This window comes from Oryctolagus cuniculus, chromosome 9 (genome assembly GCF_964237555.1).
Source record: "Oryctolagus cuniculus chromosome 9, mOryCun1.1, whole genome shotgun sequence".
NCBI lineage: Eukaryota > Metazoa > Chordata > Mammalia > Lagomorpha > Leporidae > Oryctolagus > Oryctolagus cuniculus.
Genome location: NC_091440.1, coordinates 111,394,135 through 111,417,444, shown reverse-complemented (window position 1 = coordinate 111,417,444; position 23,310 = coordinate 111,394,135). Strand labels below are relative to the sequence as shown.

The 23,310-nt window shown below is 40.6% G+C and overlaps 1 protein-coding gene across 1 annotated transcript in view; it reads left to right on the top strand.

Moving 5' to 3' along the window:
• GRIN2B (glutamate ionotropic receptor NMDA type subunit 2B) overlaps positions 1-23,310 on the top strand; it is a gene marked incomplete at its 5' end in the record, with an annotated part of 515,436 nt that overhangs the window by 356,756 nt on the left and 135,370 nt on the right. The window contains 1 exon segment of the mRNA XM_008259603.4: positions 9,070-9,184. Within this exon segment, the coding sequence (XP_008257825.1) occupies positions 9,070-9,184 (115 nt within the window).

Sequence of the window (23,310 nt, the reverse complement as noted above, 5' to 3'; positions counted from 1 at the left end):
ATCTAACCAATGTAAAAAGAAGCCATAATAATCACAGTAACTGCAGCTAACACACAATGCCCATTCTGTGGCAGGTGCACTTCCAAGTCCTTTATGAATATGGCAACACTTAATCCTCCCTGTAATCCCATGATAGGTAGGGTGTTTATTTACATTTTAGTGGTAAAGAACTTGAGGCTAGGAGAGGTTGAATAACTTGCAAGGTTGCACAGCTGCAGAACTGGTAGATCCAGGATTGCACAGAGCTCAGGTGACCACTCTGTCCTTGCTTTTAAGCTCCTTACTCCATTGTTGTCTGTGGAAAGGAGGTAGAGGTGTACATTTTGTATGAGGGGGCTTCAAACAAGTTTAGGAAAAATTGAATTACACAATGATGCAAATTTTCCATGACCTTTTTGCAACCCCTTTATAATGCTGTATTCTCTTAAATTTCCCTATCTCTCCCTTTTGTTTCTTACATCTCACCACTAAGCATTTGGGATCATTGCTCAGGCTTTAAAATTCCTTTAAATGTAGGATATCATACTAACAAGAACAAGATCCATATGATTTTATTTTTTTATTTAAATTTTTATTTACTTATTTAATTTATTTGAAAGGCAAAGAGAGACTCAAAAAGTAAAATGATAAAAGAGAGATCTCCCAACAGCTGATTCACTATGCAAATGCCCGCAACATCCAGGGCTGAGCTGGGGTGAAACTGTTAGCTGGGGACTCCATCTACGTCTCTTTCCCACTTGGGTGGTAGGGACCCAACTGCTTGAGCCATCACTACTGCCTCCCAGGGTGTGCAATTGCAGGAACTTGGAATTGGGAATGGTGACCGGACTTGAACCCAGTCACTCGGAGATTGGATGTGGGCATCCCAAGCAGTATCTCAGGTGTCAAATGCCTGCCCCAAGCCCCTCCCGAGTTTAATCATAGATAGACCCACACCTAAATCCAGAGGAGAATTGCTGCCTGGCTGTGGCCTGCCATGTTCACCCAACTTGGTGAATTGACACAGGTGGCTAAAGAAGAGGCCATCAAAGCTGGTAGCAGAGCCACCTGGAATTCTTATTGATTTGATGATTGGTCAGAAATAACATCTTTCCAGAAGAAAGTGACTATTCTTTTCTTTCTTATATCCAAGCAGAGATTGTTGGGTGACTCCCAATAATCCTCCTCTATTTTCTTTCATTGCAGATGAAATGAATTCATGGCATTGAGTTATGAAACAGAATCCGAGTAATAGCTCTCAGAGAGTTTTCATTGTCAGGCCTCAGGGACTGAAGATTTTTTCTTTGTAATAGGTGGGGAATTGACACATTGCCATTCACTTCTCCGATGAATACAGTGCAGCCCACACTACTAAGGGGCCAAAGCCTGCCCTTCACCACCACTAGGGAATAGGAAGTATATTAAATTTATAGGGGGCCGGCACTGTGACGTAGTAGCTTAAGCCTCTTTCTGCAGTGCTGCCATCCCATGTGGGCACCAGTTCAAGTCCTGGCTACTCTACTTCTGATCTAGCTCCCTGGTGATGTGTCTGGGAAAGCGTCAGAAGCTGGACTAAGCACTTGAGTCCCTGCACCCATGAGGGAGACCCAGAAGAAGCTCCTGGATCCTGGCCTCAGCTTGGCGCAACCCCAGCTATTGTGGCCATTTGGGGAAGGAACTAAATGAATCAGTGCATAGAAGAGTTTCTCTGTCTCTCTCACTCCCTTTCTCCACTCTCCCCTCTCTCTTCATCCTTTCTCCACTCTCCCTCCAACCAGTCTGTAACTATGCCTCTCAAATAAATACATTTTTAAAAAGTAAATTTGTATTACTCAGTTTTTAAGATGTGTATTTTCATTATTTATTTATTTGAAGCATACTCACACACACACACACACACACACACACACACACACACGAGAGAGCTGTCATCTAGTTTACTTCTCAAATGCTTGTTAACAGCCAGGGCTGACAAAGCCAGGAGCTCAGAATTCAATGCAGGTCTTCCATGTAGGTGGGAGGACCCACATAACTTGAACTATCACTGCTACCTCTCAGGGTTCACATTAGCAGGAAGCTGAAGTCAGGAATGGAGCTGCAACTGAAACCCAGCACTCTGATATGAAATATAGGCATCCCAAGTGGTGTCTTAATCACCAGAAAAATGTTTAGCCCTCAAGAAACTTTAATATCTCATTAGGTTAACATCACTAATTTAGAACTTAAATAATTAGGATATGGACTAGCCCAAGCTTGAACTTTTTATGATTTGCAAAGAATGATTTTGAAAATAAATTAATTGTATAAATACATTTTACAGAAAATGTTTAATCCACTGGAAGGCTGGCTATTTTTAATCTGTTTCAAGTAATTATGAATTAATATTAGTCTATTCATTAAATTAGTTTCCCTGAGGTCCTTGTTATCATTTTGCCTAAATAAAAGGACAGCTTCAGAAAGTAACTATTTCTAGCTATTTTGTGCAATAACATGGTTTAGTATTTTCAAATATATATTATATCTTAAAGGAAACTTTTTTTTGTGACAGGCAGAGTGGACAGTGAGAGAGACAGACAGAGAGAAAGGTCTTCCTTTTCTGTTGGTTCACCCTCTAACGGCCACTGCAGCCAGCGCGCTGTGGCTGGTGCACAGCGCTGGTCCGAAGCCAGGAGCCAGGTGCTTCTCCTGGTCTCCCATGCGGATGCAGGGCCCAAGGACCTGGGCCATCCTCCACTGCACTCCCGGGCCACAGCAGAGAGCTGGCCTGGAAGAGGGGCAACCGGGACAGAATCTGGTGCCCCGACCGGGACTAGAACCCGGTGTGCTGGTGCCACAGGCGGAGGATTAGCCTATTGAGCCGCGGCGCTGGCCAGGAAACTTTTATTTTTAAATATTACTAGAGCTATAGACATACAGAGAGTACTCCTATCTGCTGGTTCTTTACCAAAATACCCCTAACAGCCAGAGCTGGGGCAGGTTGAAGCCTAGAACCAGTAACTCAGTCCAGGTCTCCCACAGGGGTGCAGAGACCAGGCTACTGGAGCCATCGCCTGCAACCTCACAGGGTGTGCATTGACAGGAAGCTGGAACTAGCAGTGGCGCTGGGACTCAAGCCGGGGTGCTCTGATAGTGATGCAGGTGTCTTAACTGCTAGGCTAAACACTGGCCCCCTCAAAGAAAACCGTTATAGCTGTTGAAAACCGTTTCTCTTTTGAAGAGATCATTATTGACAAGATTAAATTCACATAGCTTGACAGGGTTTTCACACAACAAAGAAACTGGTGTATCCAGGATTTAAGCTGAGGTCATCATAGTGCTGTGTCCTTGTTCTTAAACACCACACTACACAGTCTGCTGTAGATGATGGGAGTGGGAGTTGGAGTGGTGGTGTGTATATGTGAGTGTGAGTGTGAGTGTGAGTGTGAGTGTGAGTGTGTGTGTGTGTGTGTGAGAGAGAGAGAGAGAGAGAGAAAGTATATCTGCTGATATACTCCCCCAGTGGACACAATGACTGGCGCTGGTCCAGGTAGAAGCCAGGAGCTTGGAACCTCATCTGGATCCCCCACATAGGAGGCAGGTACTCATTTTCAACTGCTTTGCCAGGCTAATTAGCAGGAAGCTGGCTTAGAGCAGCCTAAATTTGAACTGGCAGTCATTTAGGATGCTGGTGTCAAAGGCAGTGGCACAACCAACTTTGCCCTGACACTGACCCCAATTCTCTCTATTTCCTTTCTATCAGTGTTCTGGAGCATTGTCTAGACTTTCTCAATCATATGAGAGTAGGACGTCTTACTAATGAGAACAAGCTCCTGGGTCTGATCCCAGAAGGCAGCAGCTGCTTACTGGCCATGGCCTACCATGTTGAGCGGACTACACTGGGTTCATAGTATTGTATTTATTTTGATAAGCTAGGGAAAAGAATTTTCAATTTAATCTATCTGAACCATGAGACTGAACATTTTATTTTTGGATATTCTTGATTATTTCCACCAATACTGGTCTCTAAGTAGGTAGATTTTAAAAGTTTTCAAGTTCAATATTCTATTTTAGTCCTATAAGAAATTGTTCCTGTTCTTTTCAGAGAAAAGGTATATTCTTAAAGGAGACATTGGTCATTTAAAAGATTTGTGACTTAGCCATTCAGACAATAGAGTTAAAACATAATAGCCATAGTATTAACCAGATAAAATGAGAGATGACAGGTGTGAAAATCTGCTTTACTAGGAAAATTTCTTTTGCGGTCTATATGTATACCAATAACATCATATTGTATACCTAAAATCTCTATGATAAAATACTTATTGAAAAAAAAAGAAATGTAGAGGTAGAGAATCTGTCAAAGGGCTACCTTGTGATTCTCCCATCAGTCAAATAAGACGGCAGCAATCAGTCCATTCTACAGATAGGGGAGCTTGAGGCTGTGGAAGGTAACTGATATCCCAACAACACAATGTTGCAGAGTTTTAGATTTTTCAGAGCCAGAAAAATGTAAACAGAGGGTAAAGAATTCAAGTCCCTTGCCCACAACTGTGTTCCTTTTTTGTTTAAATTTTAATATCTGGATAATGGACATGAAAACTAGAGGAAATTGCCATCTTCTTGAGGCATGGTGGTGAGTGAGAAGGCACTGGACTGGGGATGAGGACATCTGAAACTTGTTCCCAGCTCTGTCATCTGGCGTTGGTAAAACCACGAACCCTTGTGGATTTATCTGAAAGTGGAAGGATTGGGTGAGATGGGATGCCATTTCACTCTTAACCACATAAACACGTTAAAAATCTGGTGCTTTGTAAAAATATGGAGAACAAAGTAAGGATTGTGGTGCCAAGGTTCTTGGTTGCCTGGACAAATTCTGGGAGAACTCCAGGTGCCTCCCACACAGGGCATGTGCCTACGTCATTGCCTAACTATCTGTGCAGTGGAGCGGATGAGCTTTGAGCAGCATCACCAGTGTCAAAGAGGCAAAAGGGCTTGTGATCCTCGGCTTGATCCCATTAAACTCACTAGAGTGTGACTTTGGCCATATAAAGCAAATGGGTTGGCTCTGAGCCGATCAGGATTCTGAGACTCCTCCTCAAGAAGGAGGCAAGCGGGAAACAAGATACAATGTTTTATTCAGTCCTTCTTAAGGATCTGCGTGTATGGTTCAGGGCATGATATATGACATGAAAGTAATAAAATATACATTTGAACCTGACTTCAGCTGGTGACATCATAAAGACATGGACCTGAGAATCCAAAGGTTTCACCTCCAGTCCCAAACAGGAACAGTCGTTTTGCATCTTGAGAACTGTTTTCTTCTCTCTAAAATGAGTGTTCTCAGTGGGTGATTTTGAAATGTCTTTGTAGTTCTAGCAGTGAGATTCTGTGTTGTATTAGAATTTTATGAGACAAGCCTTTGGGTTTCTTAGGGGTCAAACTACATCCTAGAAACAGATCAAGCAAATTTTGATATCCCAAACTTTGATAGAACTTCCAGGAAATTAAAATCTTATGAATAGAACTTCTGAACGTGGCCGATATGTGAAGCTGGGATTGCTGACTTTGTTCCTGAGGATGCCATGGCTAGAGAAAAATAGAATAGCTATAGCGTCTCTTAATTCAACTAAAGTTGAAACCCTTACCCAGGATTGACACATGGAAGTTTAGAGGTTTTAATTAATATTCAAAATTGACGACATTAATCAGAGTAACTAAATGAAATGCCTTCAGATCTTTTGAAAAGTTAAATTGATTTATGTGAGCATTTGACCAATCTCTCTGCGTATGTGGAATCCAATCTCCATTCCCAGGGACACTCCACTAATAATTGGGTCTTATTGAAATTTGGATATCACACTTTTATTATTAAGGTTCAAAACTTAGCTTTTAGGGTACTCAAATCATGCTAATATATCCTTTTTTTCTGAATATTCCCTATTATCAACCTGAAGTTTGCATTATATATATTTTTTCTATCTACTGTTTCACTTGTTCATCACAACAATCATGTCTTATAAGATAGAGGTAAAGTGATGTCTCCATTTTAAAGAGAAAAAATGGAGATTCGGGTTCCAGGGTCACATGTCTAAAAGTGGCCATACTCTCAATTTTCTACATTTCCCATCACCAGTGAATGGACTGGTTCTGCCTCTCAAAGGGCATCCTTGCTGAAGGGTAGTGTGTAGGTGCCAGCTAAATGGTATCCCATCATAGGAATTCCTCAGAAAAAGAGAAAGTGAATGATTAGTGATTAAGCTCATGAATAATTGCATGATACTTTGGAGAATAATATTTTTTATGTGGCCATACAGTTTTGTTAATATTTTGATACACATAAAATACTTGAGAGGTGATCAGGTAGATAAAATGAATGCAGAGCGGAAGAGAATGAAAACCGGAAAAAAAACAACACCCAGGAAAATCAGAAGACTCTAGAGCAAGAATAACCAAAGAAAATTAGCTACAGGCCAGTTACATTGCCCCTGAGCGTGGTGTATTTCCTGAAAGTTCAAATTTCTCAATTTATATATCCAGTTCAATGCTGTCCCCTTCAAAGAAGTCATCTTGAGAGGTTATATACTTGTTCCATTCATGCTGCTTGTTAATTGAATTATTTCTGGAACTTCTCTTTTATAATTGCCTTCTGAAAATGGAAACTTTCTTTTCAGTATTCTTAATGGTGTTTTAGATAAAGTCAGAATTATTCAGAGCCATGTCTAATGAAAAGATGAGTGCTTAAGCCAGGTAATTTATTTCCTTCCCTTTCTTCTTTCCTCCTTTGCTCTCCAACCTCCTCCCCTCCCTTCCTTCCTTCTTTCCTTCCTTCAAAAAAGAGATGGGGCCAAATTATTTTGTGTTACTCATAATCCTTCTCTGAAGATTTACAGAAATTATTCAAATTTATGCAATATAGTTATAGTTTAGAGCATTTTTTCTAAGTGAATGCTGTTGGTTGCTTAAATCAATTTTGTTGGTTTAAAATATTCTGTCTTGTTTTTAATTATAGCACCTAAAATGAATTCTCTCAGGCTTTTGGTTGGGGGACTGGTGGTGTTGCCAGCTACAGGAGACCTGCATATTGTCTTCAAACTAGTGTTGGGCTTGGGCAAGTAGCTCTGAGCTAAGAGATGAGGAATGGGGATGATGCTGGATGGGGCATTGAGTTGGATTATGGGTGCTACACTTTACTGATTGGAGACGTCCAGAGAGAGGAGACAAGATCCTAGAGGGGGGAACATGAAGCCATGGTGCACGTTGACTATGTAATATAGATGGGAATGTTGAACTTGATGTTGCATATAAGAATCAAGGTGGGATGGTAGAAAGGATTGAATCTGAAGGTATTGCTGAAAATTATTACTTCTGCTTCCAGTTATCTGTAACATTTGGTGAATAATTTAACCTCTCTGCACTGTTTGCAAACCCACTATGTTGAAATTATAGAACTGAATGAGGATAAGGCTTCCTTAAAAATTAAAACTGATATAAGGGATAAATGATATCCTGAAAAACTTCTGTGTAGAAGATGGGATAGAATATCCAAAGAGAAAAGATGTGTCAGATGGTTGCAGAGGAGTAGATTTCAGCTTCGTGAAAGACCTATTCAGTTGTGAGGTGGCTATTTTGAGAAAGGAGGAGTGGTAGTAAGTTCCCAACTGATGGAAGTACTCAAGAACATTGACGGCGGGCATAAAGTGTTAAGAAGTGGTGGGTACTGATTTCTTAAGGTCTCTTTCAGTTCTAAGATTCTTAGAATCCATACTCTTTTGAGGTCTTCCGTATTCTTGGTTGCATTTATAAAGCTGGATAAGATCAAGGAATGACAGGACTTAAAATCCAAGGCAGTTCTAGAAGTCATAAGTGGCCCATGAGTGTTTGGTTTATGCTGTCTAAACATGTTTATGATTGCCAGAAGGATATGCCTGCTAGCAACTTTGTTGTTTAACCTAATGTTACCTGGAAGAATCAAAGAAGAGTCTCCTAGTTTCACTGAATCAGAGGACTTAAAAGAAGGACATTTCAGCTGCCTCCTCTGTCAGTCTCATCACAGTTATAAGATGCTTCTGTCTTCTCTGCAGCACTGGGTAGCAGGCTCCGAAGTAGCACATCTTCTGTGAGCAGAGAGCTGATCATTATAGATTTCTCACCCCTTATGGTAAAGGGACATCATTTGCCTTTAGCACAGTTGTGCTAATCCAGTTGTCATGAGCACTGTGATGATACACAACGCAGAAACTGCTCATCAGATCACAGCAGACAGGGGCGTGGGGTAAGCCTTGCTGCAGCTGTCGAGGAGGAAGATCATTTCATTGGTCTGGCTCTGGTAACCTCCAGAGTTTCCACTAATTTAGGCAGATGTTCCCAAGGAACTCTCTGAAGTCCCTGTCCCTCATTTTCCTACCCTTAAGATTTTCTGTTCACTTACACAGGGCAGTATCCCTGGCTTCCAGATGTATCCCATGGTACCAGATAACGGCCTACTGGATTCATCTCACAACTCTTAGAAGTTGGGCTGAGGAAGACATTAACTAATGATGAAATGTTTTAGTATCTCTAGGATGTAGTGAGACCCTATGCTCCCACATGACACCTCTCTTAACAGGAAATTATCTTGGTGCACATACCCACTTTCTTCTCTCTGCCACTTCCACACTTTAGCTCCTTTCCTGAATAATAATAATCACTAACATTTAATGAAGGTTTACTATGCACGATGCCCCTTGGTAAGTACCTAACCTAAGTTATTTCATTTAAGCCTTCCCACCTTCACAAGGTGGATTCCTTTATTTATCCGCTATTTGCAGATAAAACAAAACAAAACAAAGAAACAAAGAGGCTCAAAAAAGGCTAAGCAATTTGCTCAAAGCCATAGCTACAGATTCAACTCAAATTACTTATTTAAAATTATTGTTATCTTTCATATTACTTTTTATATGAAAACTTGATTGACTGCATTGCCTAATCAAATGGGAACTACAGGAATACCAAGGTTTATAATGATATCTGTATATCTAGCTATTGGTTTGTCTCCACCCAGCTTTATTTCTACCTATCTTGTTCGTATACCTTCTTCATTCTTTTAACCTTCCATTTATTTTATCTTCACAGGTATCTGATCAATGTCACTTTTGAGGGGAGAAATCTGTCCTTCAGTGAAGATGGCTACCAGATGCATCCAAAACTGGTGATAATCCTTCTGAACAAGGAGAGGAAGTGGGAGAGGGTAGGACATGGCTTTTTTTATTCTTGTGCAAAGCAGAGGGTAGGCCTGGCAGGTTTTGCAACACATTAAAGGAAAATAGCCCTTTGGTTTTGGTCCCTAGACCTGGGAAGCGAGAAATCATACTTTAAAGATAGAGAAGAGCTAGCAAGTTCTCAAACTTGCATCTTCATTTCCTTGCTATTTTGGTTAATTAATGGGTTGTTTTCTTTATGTATTTTAGTTTGATATTGGTAATTGCATTGCTGTTTGAGTCATGACCTTCTTTTAATGGAAGAGTATATATGTGTAATGTAATGTAATTTGGTGAAGAAACTGAGTCAGTGGTACAATTCTGAAGTTGTGTCCTACACAGGACCTCTGGAGGCCTATATAAAGACTAATTTATAAGTAGACAAAATTAGATCTTTGGTTCAGAAATGTTGCTATGCAAGACTCTGCTCAGAACCTCTCCCACTGCCATCCAGTCACAGGGTTGGAAATTCAACCATTAGAAATTAAATTCTGTGTATGTTGGATTTCACAGGTTCAACTCACTCATCTATTTAGGACCTTGAACAAATCTCTTAGCTATACTTTCATACCTAAAAAGGTACCCTGTACATAGTGAGCCCTTGGAATGTATTTTCTTTCCTTACTAGTTCAGTTTCTCAGTTAAAACAAGTCATCACTGTTTTTTCTCCAAGTGTCCTCTGCAAGGCACTTGTCACTTGAGATACCTTGCTGAAAAGTGGTTCTGTAGGGTTTCAGAGATACTGCCTACTGTGCCTCATTCTAGAAGAATCTCAGAACCCATCAGCATTTGAAAGTTCAGAGGTGTCTTAGTCAAGAAACACCTTTAATTTTATTTAATATGGCATTTCCCAAAATTATTTTGCTGCAAGACTCCTTAGTTCATGCTGTTCACATTCTGTGAAAACACATTGGAACACTGATTGAAAACAAGTCCCACAAAATCCTTGGATCAATTATTTGAGGACAGCCTTCATGCTGTCAGCATGCTTCTGACCACAATGGACACCAAGCTGTGTATTTGTAGAGAAAGTTGCCATGAAAAGAGGTGGAGACAATGTCTGAAGTTCAGAGCCTTGTCCTGGAGAGGTGTGGACAGCCAGCTGTGTAAATGCACATAGGCAAAACAGGAGGTATGTGGCTTAGGCAGTGAACACAGGACCTACTTCTTCCAAGTTCAACACCTCAGGCTCTCATCTAATTGCTTTTATCAGGACACAACTCCAAGGCTGAAACTGTCTGATGTTCTTGATTAAAGTCATCTTCCTGTCATCGAGTATACTTTGTTTAGAAATGCTCTCCATCCCAATCAGGCTGCCTTTCACTGCTGCCATGGAGTCTTAATTCCAGAAGTGTTTGGGCCCCTCATGCATAACAGGCACTTCTGGATATCTCCAGAGGAGTGGGTATTAACAACTGAGACTTCATACATGGATCCAAAGATCATCCAGCTGGGGTAGCTTTCATGCAGAAGACTCAAGATTCCTATCTCAAGTAGGTACATCTCGCAATTGTCTTTGCTTAAACAGACACACTTCCAGTCTGCTGACTTCTCTTCCTGAGGCTGGAATCTGAGGCTTGTGACCCCCATACCTTTCCATAATGAGACCCTTCCTCCTGAGATTTGAAATGCATTCCTCTTCATTTCTACCTTTACTTGCTAGCTTTTGGATTTATTATTTACTTTGTATATGAGGCAGGAACCATGTGATAAGTTTTAAACAGGACTTCTTGTCTCAGTCTCCTGCTTTATCCATTTGGTCAGTTCTACCTAAAGCTGCTAGAATGAGCTTCCTAGTGCACAGCTCTAGCATTCTTTCTCTGCCCAAACCCATTCAAGGCTTCTATGACTCATGGTTTGAGTCCATATTTGTCTGTTTTTGCATTCAAGGCTCAGGTCCGTCTTCCTAGGCCCGTCTTCTCTGCCTTGTCACTTCTGTTTCAGCATCAAGCTGTACTGGGTTTCATTCTATTCTGAGAATGTGCCCTTGTGTCTCTGACTCCTATACAAATGTTATGAAGTTTCTTTCCCCTGGAAGGAATTGTCCAGTTATCCAAATCATAACCATCCTTTGAGCCCAATTAAAATATTTCTGCCTCCTTCCCCAATCTTTGAGTTACAATCCCTCACTCCCTTCTCCCCTGTAGCTTTGGTCCATACTTCCATGAAGCACCCATCATTTTGTGTGGTGTTAGAGAGAGTTATATGTTGTAAGCCTGCAGAGGGCAGAGGCCATATCATTCTATCACTTTGTCTTCACGGCAGCCTGGAAAGGTGTATTGCATATAGCCATTCAGTAAATGTTTATGGAATGAACGAAAGCCATTATAGAATGAAATCATGAGTTCAAAACCTATCAGTAAAAATCCAAATTTATGCTTATTGCACTTGACACAATAGCTAGACTTTTTAGGAGGAGGAATAAAATCAGTATGTGGATTGAATTTTTTAAAAGATTTATTTGAAAGGCAAGGCTAAAGACAGAGAGACAGAGACAGAGAGAGAGAAAGAGAAAATCTTCTGTTGACTAGTTCACTCTCTAAATGGCTGCAGCAGCCAGACCTGGGCTGATCCAAAGCCAGGAGCCAGGAGTTTCTTCCAGGTCTCCCATGTGGGTGCAGGGGCCCAAGGATTTGGGCCATCCTCCACTGCTTTCCCAGGAGCATTAGCAGGGAGCTGGATGGAAGTGGAGCAGCTGGGACACGAATAGATTAAATTTTTATAGATCGCACATTAAATGTACTAAAAAAACTTGCTATTTAAAGACAGTCTGTAGTTAATCTTTTCATCAAGCATTTGGAGAGGAGTTGAGGAGAAGTCAATGAGTAGAAATTTTTCATATTAACTTGGTTAAATCAGGGAACATTGCTGAGGACAGATACTAGTGATGGTTGAGTTCACAGTGTCACATGGCTCCAGTGCCATACCTGGCTCCTGCTCACAGGTGAATCCTAACAAGGGCTTCCAAGTTTAGGAGCTATGTGGTGAGGTGAGGGAGGGGGCATACAGAAGAAAACCGAGTTTGTTTTGAAGAATTATATCTCCTAGGGCAGATTTGTCTTCTTGTCGCTTAGGTAAGTATCGTCTCACCAGAAGACTTCCCTGATGACCCATGCTGAACTGGCTGTCCACTCACTCCATTAGGGTTAGGCTTATGCTTAGGCTTATTTTACTATTCTAAAAAAATATTTTATATACTGAGGGAGGGAAAGAGAGGGAGAGAGAGAGAGTTATCCCTTATTAACTGGTTCATTCAAATGCCCACAGCTCAAGTTAGGAGATGAGAACTCAATAGGGTCTCTCATATGGCTGTCAGGGACTGAAGTACACAGTCCATCACCTGCTGCCCCCCAGTGTATATGCATTAGCAGGAAGCTGGAGTTGAGAATAGAGCTTAGACTCAAACCCAAGCACTTTGATATGGGATGTGGGCATCCCAAGCAGTGCCCCACCACTGCACCAAGTGTTTGCCTCATAATGTTTTATTTTAATTTTCTTCAGTAAACTTATTATCTAGTGCTCTGTTCGTTTGGTTTCTTGTTTGTTTATTGACTATCTCTTCACATGGGGTGAATGTTTCATAAAAAGAAGGGCCTTGTGCTTCTCTGTAATTCTATTCCTTAAGAAGAGTTTCTTGCTCACAGAGACCAATCAAAATATTCTTTTTAAAAAGATCTATTTATTTATTATTTCAAAGACAGAGTTACAAGGAGAGGGAGAGACAGAGAGAGAAAGAGATCTTACCTCTGCTTCTTCACTCCCCAAATGGCCTCAATAGCCAAGGCTAGACCAGGCAGAAGCCAGGAGCCTGGAATTACATCCAGGTTTCCCATGTGGCTGCAGGAGCCCAAGCACTTGGGCCAACTTCCACTGCTTTCCCAGGTGCATTAGCAAGGAGCTGGGTTGGACTTGGAATAGCTGGGACACAAACTAGTCGCCAAATGGGACACTGGCATTATAGGTGGCAGCTTAATCCACTGCACCACAGTGCCAGCCCTATATGATTTTTATATAAATGAAGAACCCATATGCTAAGAAAAGTTGGGGTATTGACAATATATTTCACTTTTGTTTGAAAAATCTCCCATTTAGACCAAGTGGTTGCTGAAGAGAGTATGAAAACAGACATCTTCCACCTTTGAAATGAGCATTCCAGTGCCAGCAAAGGACTTGAATGGGTGGTGACAGATATGTTCAGGGCAACTCAGTACAGTGGGTGCTGTGTGAATGGCTGGGACAAGGCACCATGGGCCAAGGATGATTGTATTATAGGTGTGAACCATGTGATAGTATTTCAGAATATCCCCTTGGGTTCTTAAGAGTAGTCCCCAAACTGCTGTCTTCTGAGTTTGGTTCCTTTGGAAAGGCTTGAAGTCAATGTTATATAGTCTTTGGTTTCAGAAATAATAAAGAATTGAGTTCAGTTCCCCATGTTGCCAATTATCAGTTGGGTAAATTGGACATGATACCGATGTTATTTGAGTGTGTTTCCATTCTGTAAGGTAGGGTTTTGAATAAGGCTCTTGTAAAGATTAAATGAGATTATATAGTAAAATATCAGTTAGTAGTGATTGCAAATGGCTCAGTGTTCAACAAATGTCAACACATTTTAGTCTAATTTTCTAAGGCAATATTTGCACAAGGTAAGAAGTCAAAAGGAACCAAAGAAAATCCAGCAAAAACAAAGTCCTCTTCTTCTGTCTTATTCCTTAGATACAGCCTCTGTTGGCCCCTCTCCAGAGCAATCCTTGTTCCCAATTATTGGAGCCTTACCCAGAGAAGTCACTGTTGCCAATTTCTTGTACATTTTTTCTGAAAATCCTCCAAGCATATACAAATTTTATATATTTACCCAGCCTCTTTTTGCTAATCAAATAGTATCTGCTCTTATATACCTTAAATTGGAGCCCCAGGAGACAAGAATCACAGAGATCTCTGGATCACAATTATGTTCAAAGAAAGCCAAGAACTTCTTTCTCATGTGCAGGAACATGAAGGATATTTCAAAAGGAATACACAGACACAATGAGGCATAGCACCTGCATGTAGACAGAGCAGGGTGTGTTGCAAAGAGTAGGGAATGATGAAAAAATAATTGTGTGCAGAGTAAGACTCTGTAAGTGTGGGACAGCTGCATAAACTTGCATTAAAAATAGTCTGGCGCCGAGAAGCAGTTCCAGCAAGCTCTCAGGCTGCTGTCTTTAGCAGAGCCTCTCATGATTTGCTTCATTGCTACTGCTCTCTGCTTCCATTTAATCGTTCCTAAAATGGGGATAATAAAAATGAAATGCAGTGGGTGTGTGTTCTGAGTAATGACTTCAAGAAATGATGATGGTGCATTTTCAGGCTCTAAGATGTAAACAGACCTTACAGGGATGGTCTGGGTCAGAATTAAAGGAGAATAAGTGAGATTTAAATCACAGCTGTCTTTTCTCCAAAGAGACAAGAGGGGCATTTTGTAAACTCACTCCCTCTTTTCTTCCACCTACCAGAAGAAGCCCTTCTTAATGTGAAGGACAGAATTTTCAGTTTGTGTGGGTTATTTCTTGGGCTTCTTGGTCCTGCCATTGTCTGTAGCTTGTGATGGTGGCATGACACAGCTTGTGAAACCACTATTGACCAGTGAAGAAAGTGCTAGAAGTCAAAGTGTTTAGCCCCCAGTGCTGGCCCCATAGGAGTGCTTATGAAAGAGTATGTGGATCAGGGGGAAGGACAAAGGGTGACCAGACTGAGGAAAGTAAGACCCCAAAAGCTGTGGCAGCAACACCAACTCAGTGGAAGAGAGGTGTTTTTCCAGTGTCTGGAGCCTTTGATAAACAAGACAGGGCAACAGATACTGCAAGTTTCTAGTGACTTTGTATCCAGGAGGCAGCACTAACTCCTTGTTTGGGCATCCTGCTCTACTTGTGTCTAAGGACTGTAGTGATTGTATTCTGCAACAATCAATTCAGTGATAATACAAGAAAAGTCAGTTGCTGCCATGGTAGATATTACTTTGAAAGCTTTTTTTTCCTACCATTAAACTATTTTTAAAGATTCATTCATTTATTTGAAAGGCAGAAAGAAAGCACAATAGAGAGATTGTCTATTTGCTGGCATACTTTTGGTACACTTTCCAAATGCCTGCAATAGCCAAGACTGGACCAAGTGAAAGCCAGGAGCCCAGAACTCTCTTTGAGTCTTCCATGTTGGTGGCAGGGATCCAAGTACTTAGACCATCATCTGCTGCCTTCCCAGATGCATTAGCAGGAAGCTGGATCCAAAGTAGAGGAGCTGAGACTGGAAGCAGGCACTCTGTATGGGATGTGTGCCTCCTGTGTGGCAGTCGCGTCCTCTGAGCCAGAACATTCACCCCTACCTGAAAGCTTGGTACTGTCTAAATCAAATAGCCACTCCAGCCTTTGTGCATGCATGTGTGTGTGCGCGCACACACACACACACACACTCAGGAAAACACTGACAGACTGCTCATGGATGCAGGAATCAATTTTGTTTGCATCTCTGCTGCACAGTGCAAGACATTACTGACTAGCCAGTAATATTTGGTGGCTGCTGAGGTCACCTGCACCAACTGTGCTGCACCTGCCAGCCCAGATGAGAGGCAAGGGAGCATCCATTCTCACCCAGACTGCACAGAGGGCATTGAAGGATTGAAACAGATACTCCCCATGTAAGCAGCATTTGCTGTGGCTCTCCTGATCCCCATATTTGACAACATGCTGTTTTCACCGACGTTGAACTGAGTACTAATATACATCAGTGGATTAAGGGATTAGAAAACAGGATCTATGGAGAAAGGCTGTGAGAATTAGGGTCCTTAAGAGGAAGAAGAAAAGGGCAATGAGGTGATGACTTACTCTGTTAAAATGTGTGAAGAATTTTTGTACCATGTATGGAGATCAGCTGTTCACTTTTTCCTCTGAGACAGAACGAGAGGAAGTGGGTTTAAGATCAAGCAGAGGGGATTTATATTAGCTATAGGAAGAATTTCTTAATGGAGAGACGTGTTGAATGGTCGAGTTGTTAACACTGAGGGATGACTTTCAAAGTCCTAAAAATTGGATCTGTCCTTGTTTCTTTGTAGTGCGTGTTCCTGCCAAACTGCAGTGTATGAACTCTGTGGCTTCAAGAGTTTTCCTTCTCCCCTCCTTTCTCCATCTCCCCTCCCTACTCCCTTTCCCTATTCCCTCTTTCCTTCTCAAGCATGATTACTGTGCACCTGCCATGAGCCAAGAACAGCCCCCCACCAAATTAGTAGTTTTCCTAGTAGCTGAAATGAAAAAAAGTAAATAAAATATCATTGCAAGAAGAAAGGTGCTTATGGTGCCCCTTAAGAGTTTTGTAACCCACAGTGATTTTCGGTCTCATTATTTGGTAAGTCTGAGGTTTCATGCTGCTTGGTAAGCAAAGATTCTGCTAATGTATCTTTAACTTATACCCATGGCTCCTACACACAGCCACTGACTTATGTATTTTAGGGTGTTTTTCCAAGTTGAGATTATTGCAGATGCTTACATCCAAATGTTCCCTTGTTCTTGTTTCCTGAGCACTGAGATACCTGGCCCATCCTTTTGCCAATATCCTTTTCTGGGAGTCCAGAAAGAGACTATTAGGGGTCATCCCTCAGGGAAGGAGGAAGCATGCTGTTGGCCCTAAGGTCTCAACATTGATATTAAGTTCAGTCCACAAGGTCAGGCTTCTACTATCCTATGCACTTGTGAAATAGAGAAGCAGGATGTACTGGGGGAATAGACTTCAGAAATATCATTTCAGAAAAGCTAGTTGTCTTCAGGTACTTGTCACCAGCCACTGAATGAAAAGGATAAAAGAACAAGATAACCTTGGTTGACTTTACTTCTGAATCCTGTACATGCTGATGGGGAGAAAAAGCAGAACTGAACTCAAGGATTGAAATATTGGCTTAACCTTGGCTTAAGGAAACACAGTAAAAAGGAAAATGTCCCCAAAGCCAAAAGATGTCTTTCATCCATCTTGCTTCAACTGTATTGAGATTTTTTTTTCATGACAGTTATCTATAGTTGGCCCCTGAATCCTCTGAACTATTTTTCTATTTGCTGGGTTATAACATTTTTCCAGTAGTGGTACTCAAGAAGAAAGAAGGGTATAGATGACTTCTCTGACTATACCCCAAGTTAAAATAATTTAAAATTTTCTTATTATATGCATACTTAGTGTTTATTAAAGACATGGCAGGAATATAAAATAACATTTACACATATCCACAACTATACATAATTATTTCTATTTCTTGCTGGTGTTTTTTGCTGTCACATTATGTAGGTGTGTATATATTGTTAACACAATAAAATGTGATAGAATTGGTATATATGAGAGGATTTAAATTGCTCATGGAAAAGGGGTATTAAGAAAAGCTATACATGGATTTCAAATTTTTTTATCAATTTGCACCAAAACAAACTTATCTTTTAATTTCACTTTTCCATGAACATTTTGAAGTCCCTTTGTATATAATATATGCATGGTTTGCAATCTACTCTTTTCCCTTATGAGGATCTTGTGGACATGTTTCTATTTTATTAAGATTATTCAAAATCATGAACTTTGATCCCCTAATATTTCATGTTACAGTTGTATCACCCTTTTTAAAGCTTGTCTCTTATGATTAGAGATTCATATGTCCATTAAGGGATTCTGGTTCTCATATGAAAATAAGTTCAGTTATTGATGGTTCAACTTTGATTCCATAAGATTGCTTTATAAGGTGACAAATTCTGGAAATTTTGTTGTTATCTGGTTCCCTAAATGTTAAAAACTGAGACCACTTGCTTTGGGAGTTGTTTGGTTTATATGGATTCAGTGACAACAAGTGGGGACATGTCAGCATGTGGCAGACCCCCTCATTTGTTACGGCCTACTGGGAGTCTCATTTTATTCTTCCAACTGTGTGTGCTGCCTTCTAACTTGATACATATGAGATACTTAAGAAAGTTTGTGTGGGAAATGGAAGTAAATGATAAGTTTATTTTGGTGCAAAAAAATTGAAATCTATGCATGTGAGACTCTATGAAAAGTTCATGCAAACTGTGTATCATGAGAAATCTATGCATAGATTTCAAAATTACATTCTTCTTGTGTTTGCTTTTGCATCACATAGCGAATGGGGCTAGCCATATGTTCTGTGTCTGTCTATCTGCATTTTTCATTATCCCAGTTTCATTTTTCTTAGAGCTGGGGGCTTGTAATATTCCTGCCCAAGTTCCCAAGGAATCAGTAGGGCCGTTCCTTGCTGTAGCATCCTTGCTGGGGCTATTTCTAATCCCTGGTTCACAGGTGCCTGGAACGGGGAGAGCAATACCCTGCTTTCACTGGTGGGGCAGCACGTGGCTGACTCACATCCTCCCAGCATGATGAGCCTCAAGACAGATGGATATTATACCAATGTACTTTTTTTTCCATACCTTTATGTATTTTCTACCAAACAAGCTACTTGGTGCATGTATTAATAGCATATTGACTTTAGCTGAGATCTGAAGTGTGACATTAAAGCATAATATCTGATTGTCCTTCATACACAAGCATGCCTCTATTGATCTAGTACCAGGAAAGCTTATGCTTTGACTTCTCCCTACAGTGAAGATGGATTTGTTCTAGTCATGAAAAGTCTATGTATCTCTCTTTCTGTCTCTCTCCATGGTACCTATTTATGAGAAATGGCCAGCAACAGGGTAAAAGTCATCCATGTATACAGAGAAAGAAGCTCTGGCTTTAGCATTACTAATTCTGCTAAGTACTGCAGTACGAAGATTTAAGGGGAACTGTTGGCTAACAAAGAACGTAAATTGTCTTTTAAATGAAAGCTATTAATAAAAAAACATGGAGAAAAAAATTTCCCATAGCAGCCATGGAACTCAGATGATTCAAGATGGTCTCATAATTTTCTCTATTAGAATTATTTCTACTCATGAGTTTGTGAACATTTTCTGATAAAGAGGAAGGTCTTAAGATGGCTTCTTGGAAGTTCTTCTACTGTCCTTTGCCCCCTCCTCCAGCACCACCATACACAGGTGTTCTTTTCTACTCAGGAAAGTGGCCTACTGCTAGCTTTAATGGTGTTCCAGGTCGTAGCTCTATTAGCTAAATGCTCTGAAGGTTTAAATGTAAAGCAAATCTGTGCCAAGGAGTGATGAGGGGGAAAGGATGACCCTGGAGAGGAAAGTAAAGGAAGAAGAATGACTGTAGCCAGCAGTCATTGCAGAGACTGATAGATCTTAAGGGGGAAAAAACTATGCCCACTGCTGCATTTTGCAGGGGTATAAACATCCCTGTTTCCACCAAACTTTTGATTTGCTTTTGCATGTTTTTGTTCTAAGGATATAATGTACAGTGTCTTCTGAAGTTATGGTCTTTGGCTATTCCTAACACAATAGACAAAAGTACTTCAAAAAGTTTATGGAAATGTAATGAAAAGAAAAAATTCCAATCCATGCATATTTGTTCATAATATGTATTCTTAATGAACATTTTGAAGACCTCATTCTATTTATGGATTTCAAAATATGTTTGTACCCAAATAGATTTATCTTTTCATTGCATTTTCTTTGTACCTTTTGAAGTCCCTGCATATACTGTGTTTATCATCATTCATTCCATTGAGGAGGGAGTTTTCTGACAGTGGAACACAGTATTCCCTCTTTGGTAGGATTTCTAGTGGATATTTAAACCACCTTATACTTCTCTTTATAGAAAAGTGAAAGAACAATTCTATTTTTCCTATGGGCACAAACACATGCTAGAATAATCTAGTCTGGGATTAAGGGATGGTAGGAAGATTTGGCCACCAACCCATCTGAGTTTTATCTAACACTTTATGAGACATGCTATTTATGGAGAACTTAACATTTAAGAGTAAGATCCTATTTGGCTTCTACTAAGACTTTGAGAAATACTTGTATATGTAAATCAGCAAAGGCTCAGAGGGGCCACATGATTTTCCCAAAGTCATACATCTAAGGAGCAGCAGAGCTGGATGTAGACATTTATGTCCAGCTCTGTTGATGTCCAATATACTTTTTACCTCAACACATGGACTATAAAAGGATAACTAAGCCAATAATATCAAGGCATAGAAGTATCAGCAGGGGTAACTGTGTAAAACAGCAGCCAGTTTGCACCATGGAAACATGCAAACCCTATTGCTTCAAGTTTGAAAACCCACATGTTAAGAAATGGTTTATTGCTATTGTGGGAGTAAGAGGTGTTAATTAACCCAGACTGTGACTGGCTTTTTCATTGTAACATTTTCCTGAGATTAAGAAAAATGGAATGAAGAAAGGAAGTAAGGAGAGAATGATAGAGGGAAGAAAAGAGGGAGAGGGTAGATAAGAGTGAAAAATCCTTTATTTATTTATTTAGAAAGGCAGAGACTCAGAGATGGACAAAGAAATCCCCCATCTACTGGTTCACTCCCCAAATATCCATGCTTGGCCAGGCCAAGCCCAGGAGCCAGGAACTCTATCTAGGTCTCCCAAGTGAGTGACATGGACCCAACTAGTTGAGCCATCACTTGCTGCTTTCCAGAGTGCACATTAGCAGGAAGCCAGAATTAGTAATGGAGCTGGGACTCCAATCTAGGATGCAGGTGTCCCAAGTGGCAGCTTAGCTATTACACCAAATACCCACCTCCAGAAGCTGTCTTTCCCTATGTCGGTACAGCTCTTAGTTAACTCTTAGTTAACATACACAAGTATATACACACCCTACACATCCTCTCCATTCTGATGAAAATAGGGACCTGTTTTCTCCAACAGTGTAGAAGGAACCTGTGTCTTAACTCTATTTAGCTAAGGCTATAAGCTTTGAATGACCAAGCCATGGTTACCTCCAGAAACAGCTGTCTGGGTCCTCACTGCACAGGAGGACTTTCTAGGAATCCTTCATCCTCTCCACTGGAAGTTCTAAAGGTCAGCCACTATGGCAGTGACACTCAGGCCATGCAGCCCCATTGACCAGATTTCTGCTGGCGATACACAGAAAAATGTTGAAACTCCAAGCGGAAGTTAAAATAGCTGACCTACAAAACAGACTTTAAATCTTAGTAGGACAGTGACATGAAAATTTAACTTTGCTTTATATAAAACACAATCAACCAAATATTTTATGAACACAACTAGCTAAGGGAGAGTTGTTTAGAGATCGCCTATAAAACTAGATTAATTAAATGAGGTTTGCTGAATTTTATATATAAATAAAAAGATAAGTAGTAGCAAGTTTAATGCATAAGTGCATCAGTCTGTGTTTCATCCTTGCTCCCTCAGTGTTTCCCAAGTATGGCTGGGGGGTTCACATTTCATTTAAGAGGGTTGAGAATATTTTTTTATTTAAAACATCACATATTTGTTCTTACAATTGTCTTCTATTTTTGGCAAGTGACACTTATTCATGCTTATATTAATGATATGACATGTTTAATAGATATGTTAAAAAGGGGAGGTTATTGCAAATTGAAAATGGATGGTATCGAGAAGTAGCAAAGTTGTTCCAGTGTTACCTGAATAATTGACATTTGGGACATATTCACAGGGCAAAGTGTGCTCCACCTCCCCTGCCAGTCCTCACATTGTAGCATTCAAGGCTGACCGCCTCACCTTTCGCTCCCGTTACCTCTCTTCATTTAGCCTTTATGCCAGCATAATTTTAGCAATGCACCATTCTTTGACACCTCTTTGCACATTTATGCCTCGTCTTATGCTGTTCCCTTAATCTCTTTTTATTTTTTTATTTTTATTTCTTTTTTTATTTTTATTTTTTGACAGGTAGAGTTAGACAGTGAGAGAGAGAAAGGTCTTCCTTTTCTGTTGGTTCACCCCCCAGTGGCCGCTGCGGCTGGTGCACTGCAACCGGCGCACTGCACTGATCCAAAGTCAGGAGCCAGATGCTTCTCCTGGTCTCCCATGCGGGTGCAGGGCCCAAGGACCTGGGCCATCCTTCACTGCACTCCCAGGCCACAGCAGAGAGCTGGACTGGAAGAGGAGCAACTGGGACAGAATCTGGCGCCCCAACCAGGACTAGAACCCGGGGTGCCGGTGCTGCAGGTGGAGGATTAGCCTATTGAGCCACGGCGCCGGCCCACTGTTCCCTTAATCTTTGATCTGAACTTTTCCTTGGAAGCAAAGTTTAAAAGCCAAGAGGCACCATATCTTGTTCTATGCCTGGAACAATGATTAAACCAAAGAAGTGTAATATAATGTTGCACCCACTTTTCGCTGCTTCAATTTCTTCATCTATGAAGTAAGGATACTAACAGCACCTACCTAAGTTTTAATCTATGTAAAATGCTTACCACAGTTTCTGATAGGCAGCAAGTGTTAGGTACATGTTCAGTATTATTTTACTTGAAAAGATTTTAAACCAATGATAATATAATTGGAATTATGTTCCAGAAAACAAGAATATAGAGAAAATGATCACATGTACCCACAAAAATGCATGTAGAACTAGGTTAGATTTTGTCTTAGCCATTGCAAAGAGAGAACTAAGAACGCAGCACATGGAATCCTTGATGTACTTGGTGAGTGGCTGGCAATGGGGAAGCTTCCTTCATTCATTCTAAAATGACTTTTTGTACTGGGATTTTAAAACATTGAGTCTTTGTTTATAATAAAGTAGTAGCAAAGTTCACAACATCGTACAGAAGTCCATGCTGGGTGCATCACTCAGATAATCAGGGAATTAGAACTGCCTTAGCTTAGATTTCACACATTGTGGGTTCTCGGTGATCATTAAATAATAACCCAACACATTAAGCAATAATAATGGTTTATGAAAGCTTGCAGTGTGTCTTTGCTCTGTTTGATCTGCCTGGGTTTCATTTCACTATAATAAACTACCGCTCTGTGGTTGATTATAAAGACCTGCCAGTCTTTCCTTTATGACTTCCTGGTTCTGTGGCAGCCACATTGGCTTGCAGCCATTAAAGGAATTCCTTCCACAAGGGAAAGTGGTTTACTGTCAAAAGACCCAGCCACAGACAAGATTAAATATAAAGTATAGTGCAGTGACACATTGTAGGAGGAGTGGTGAATGATAGCAATGATTGACATCCTGATGTTGTCTACAGTAATGATTCTCAAAGTAC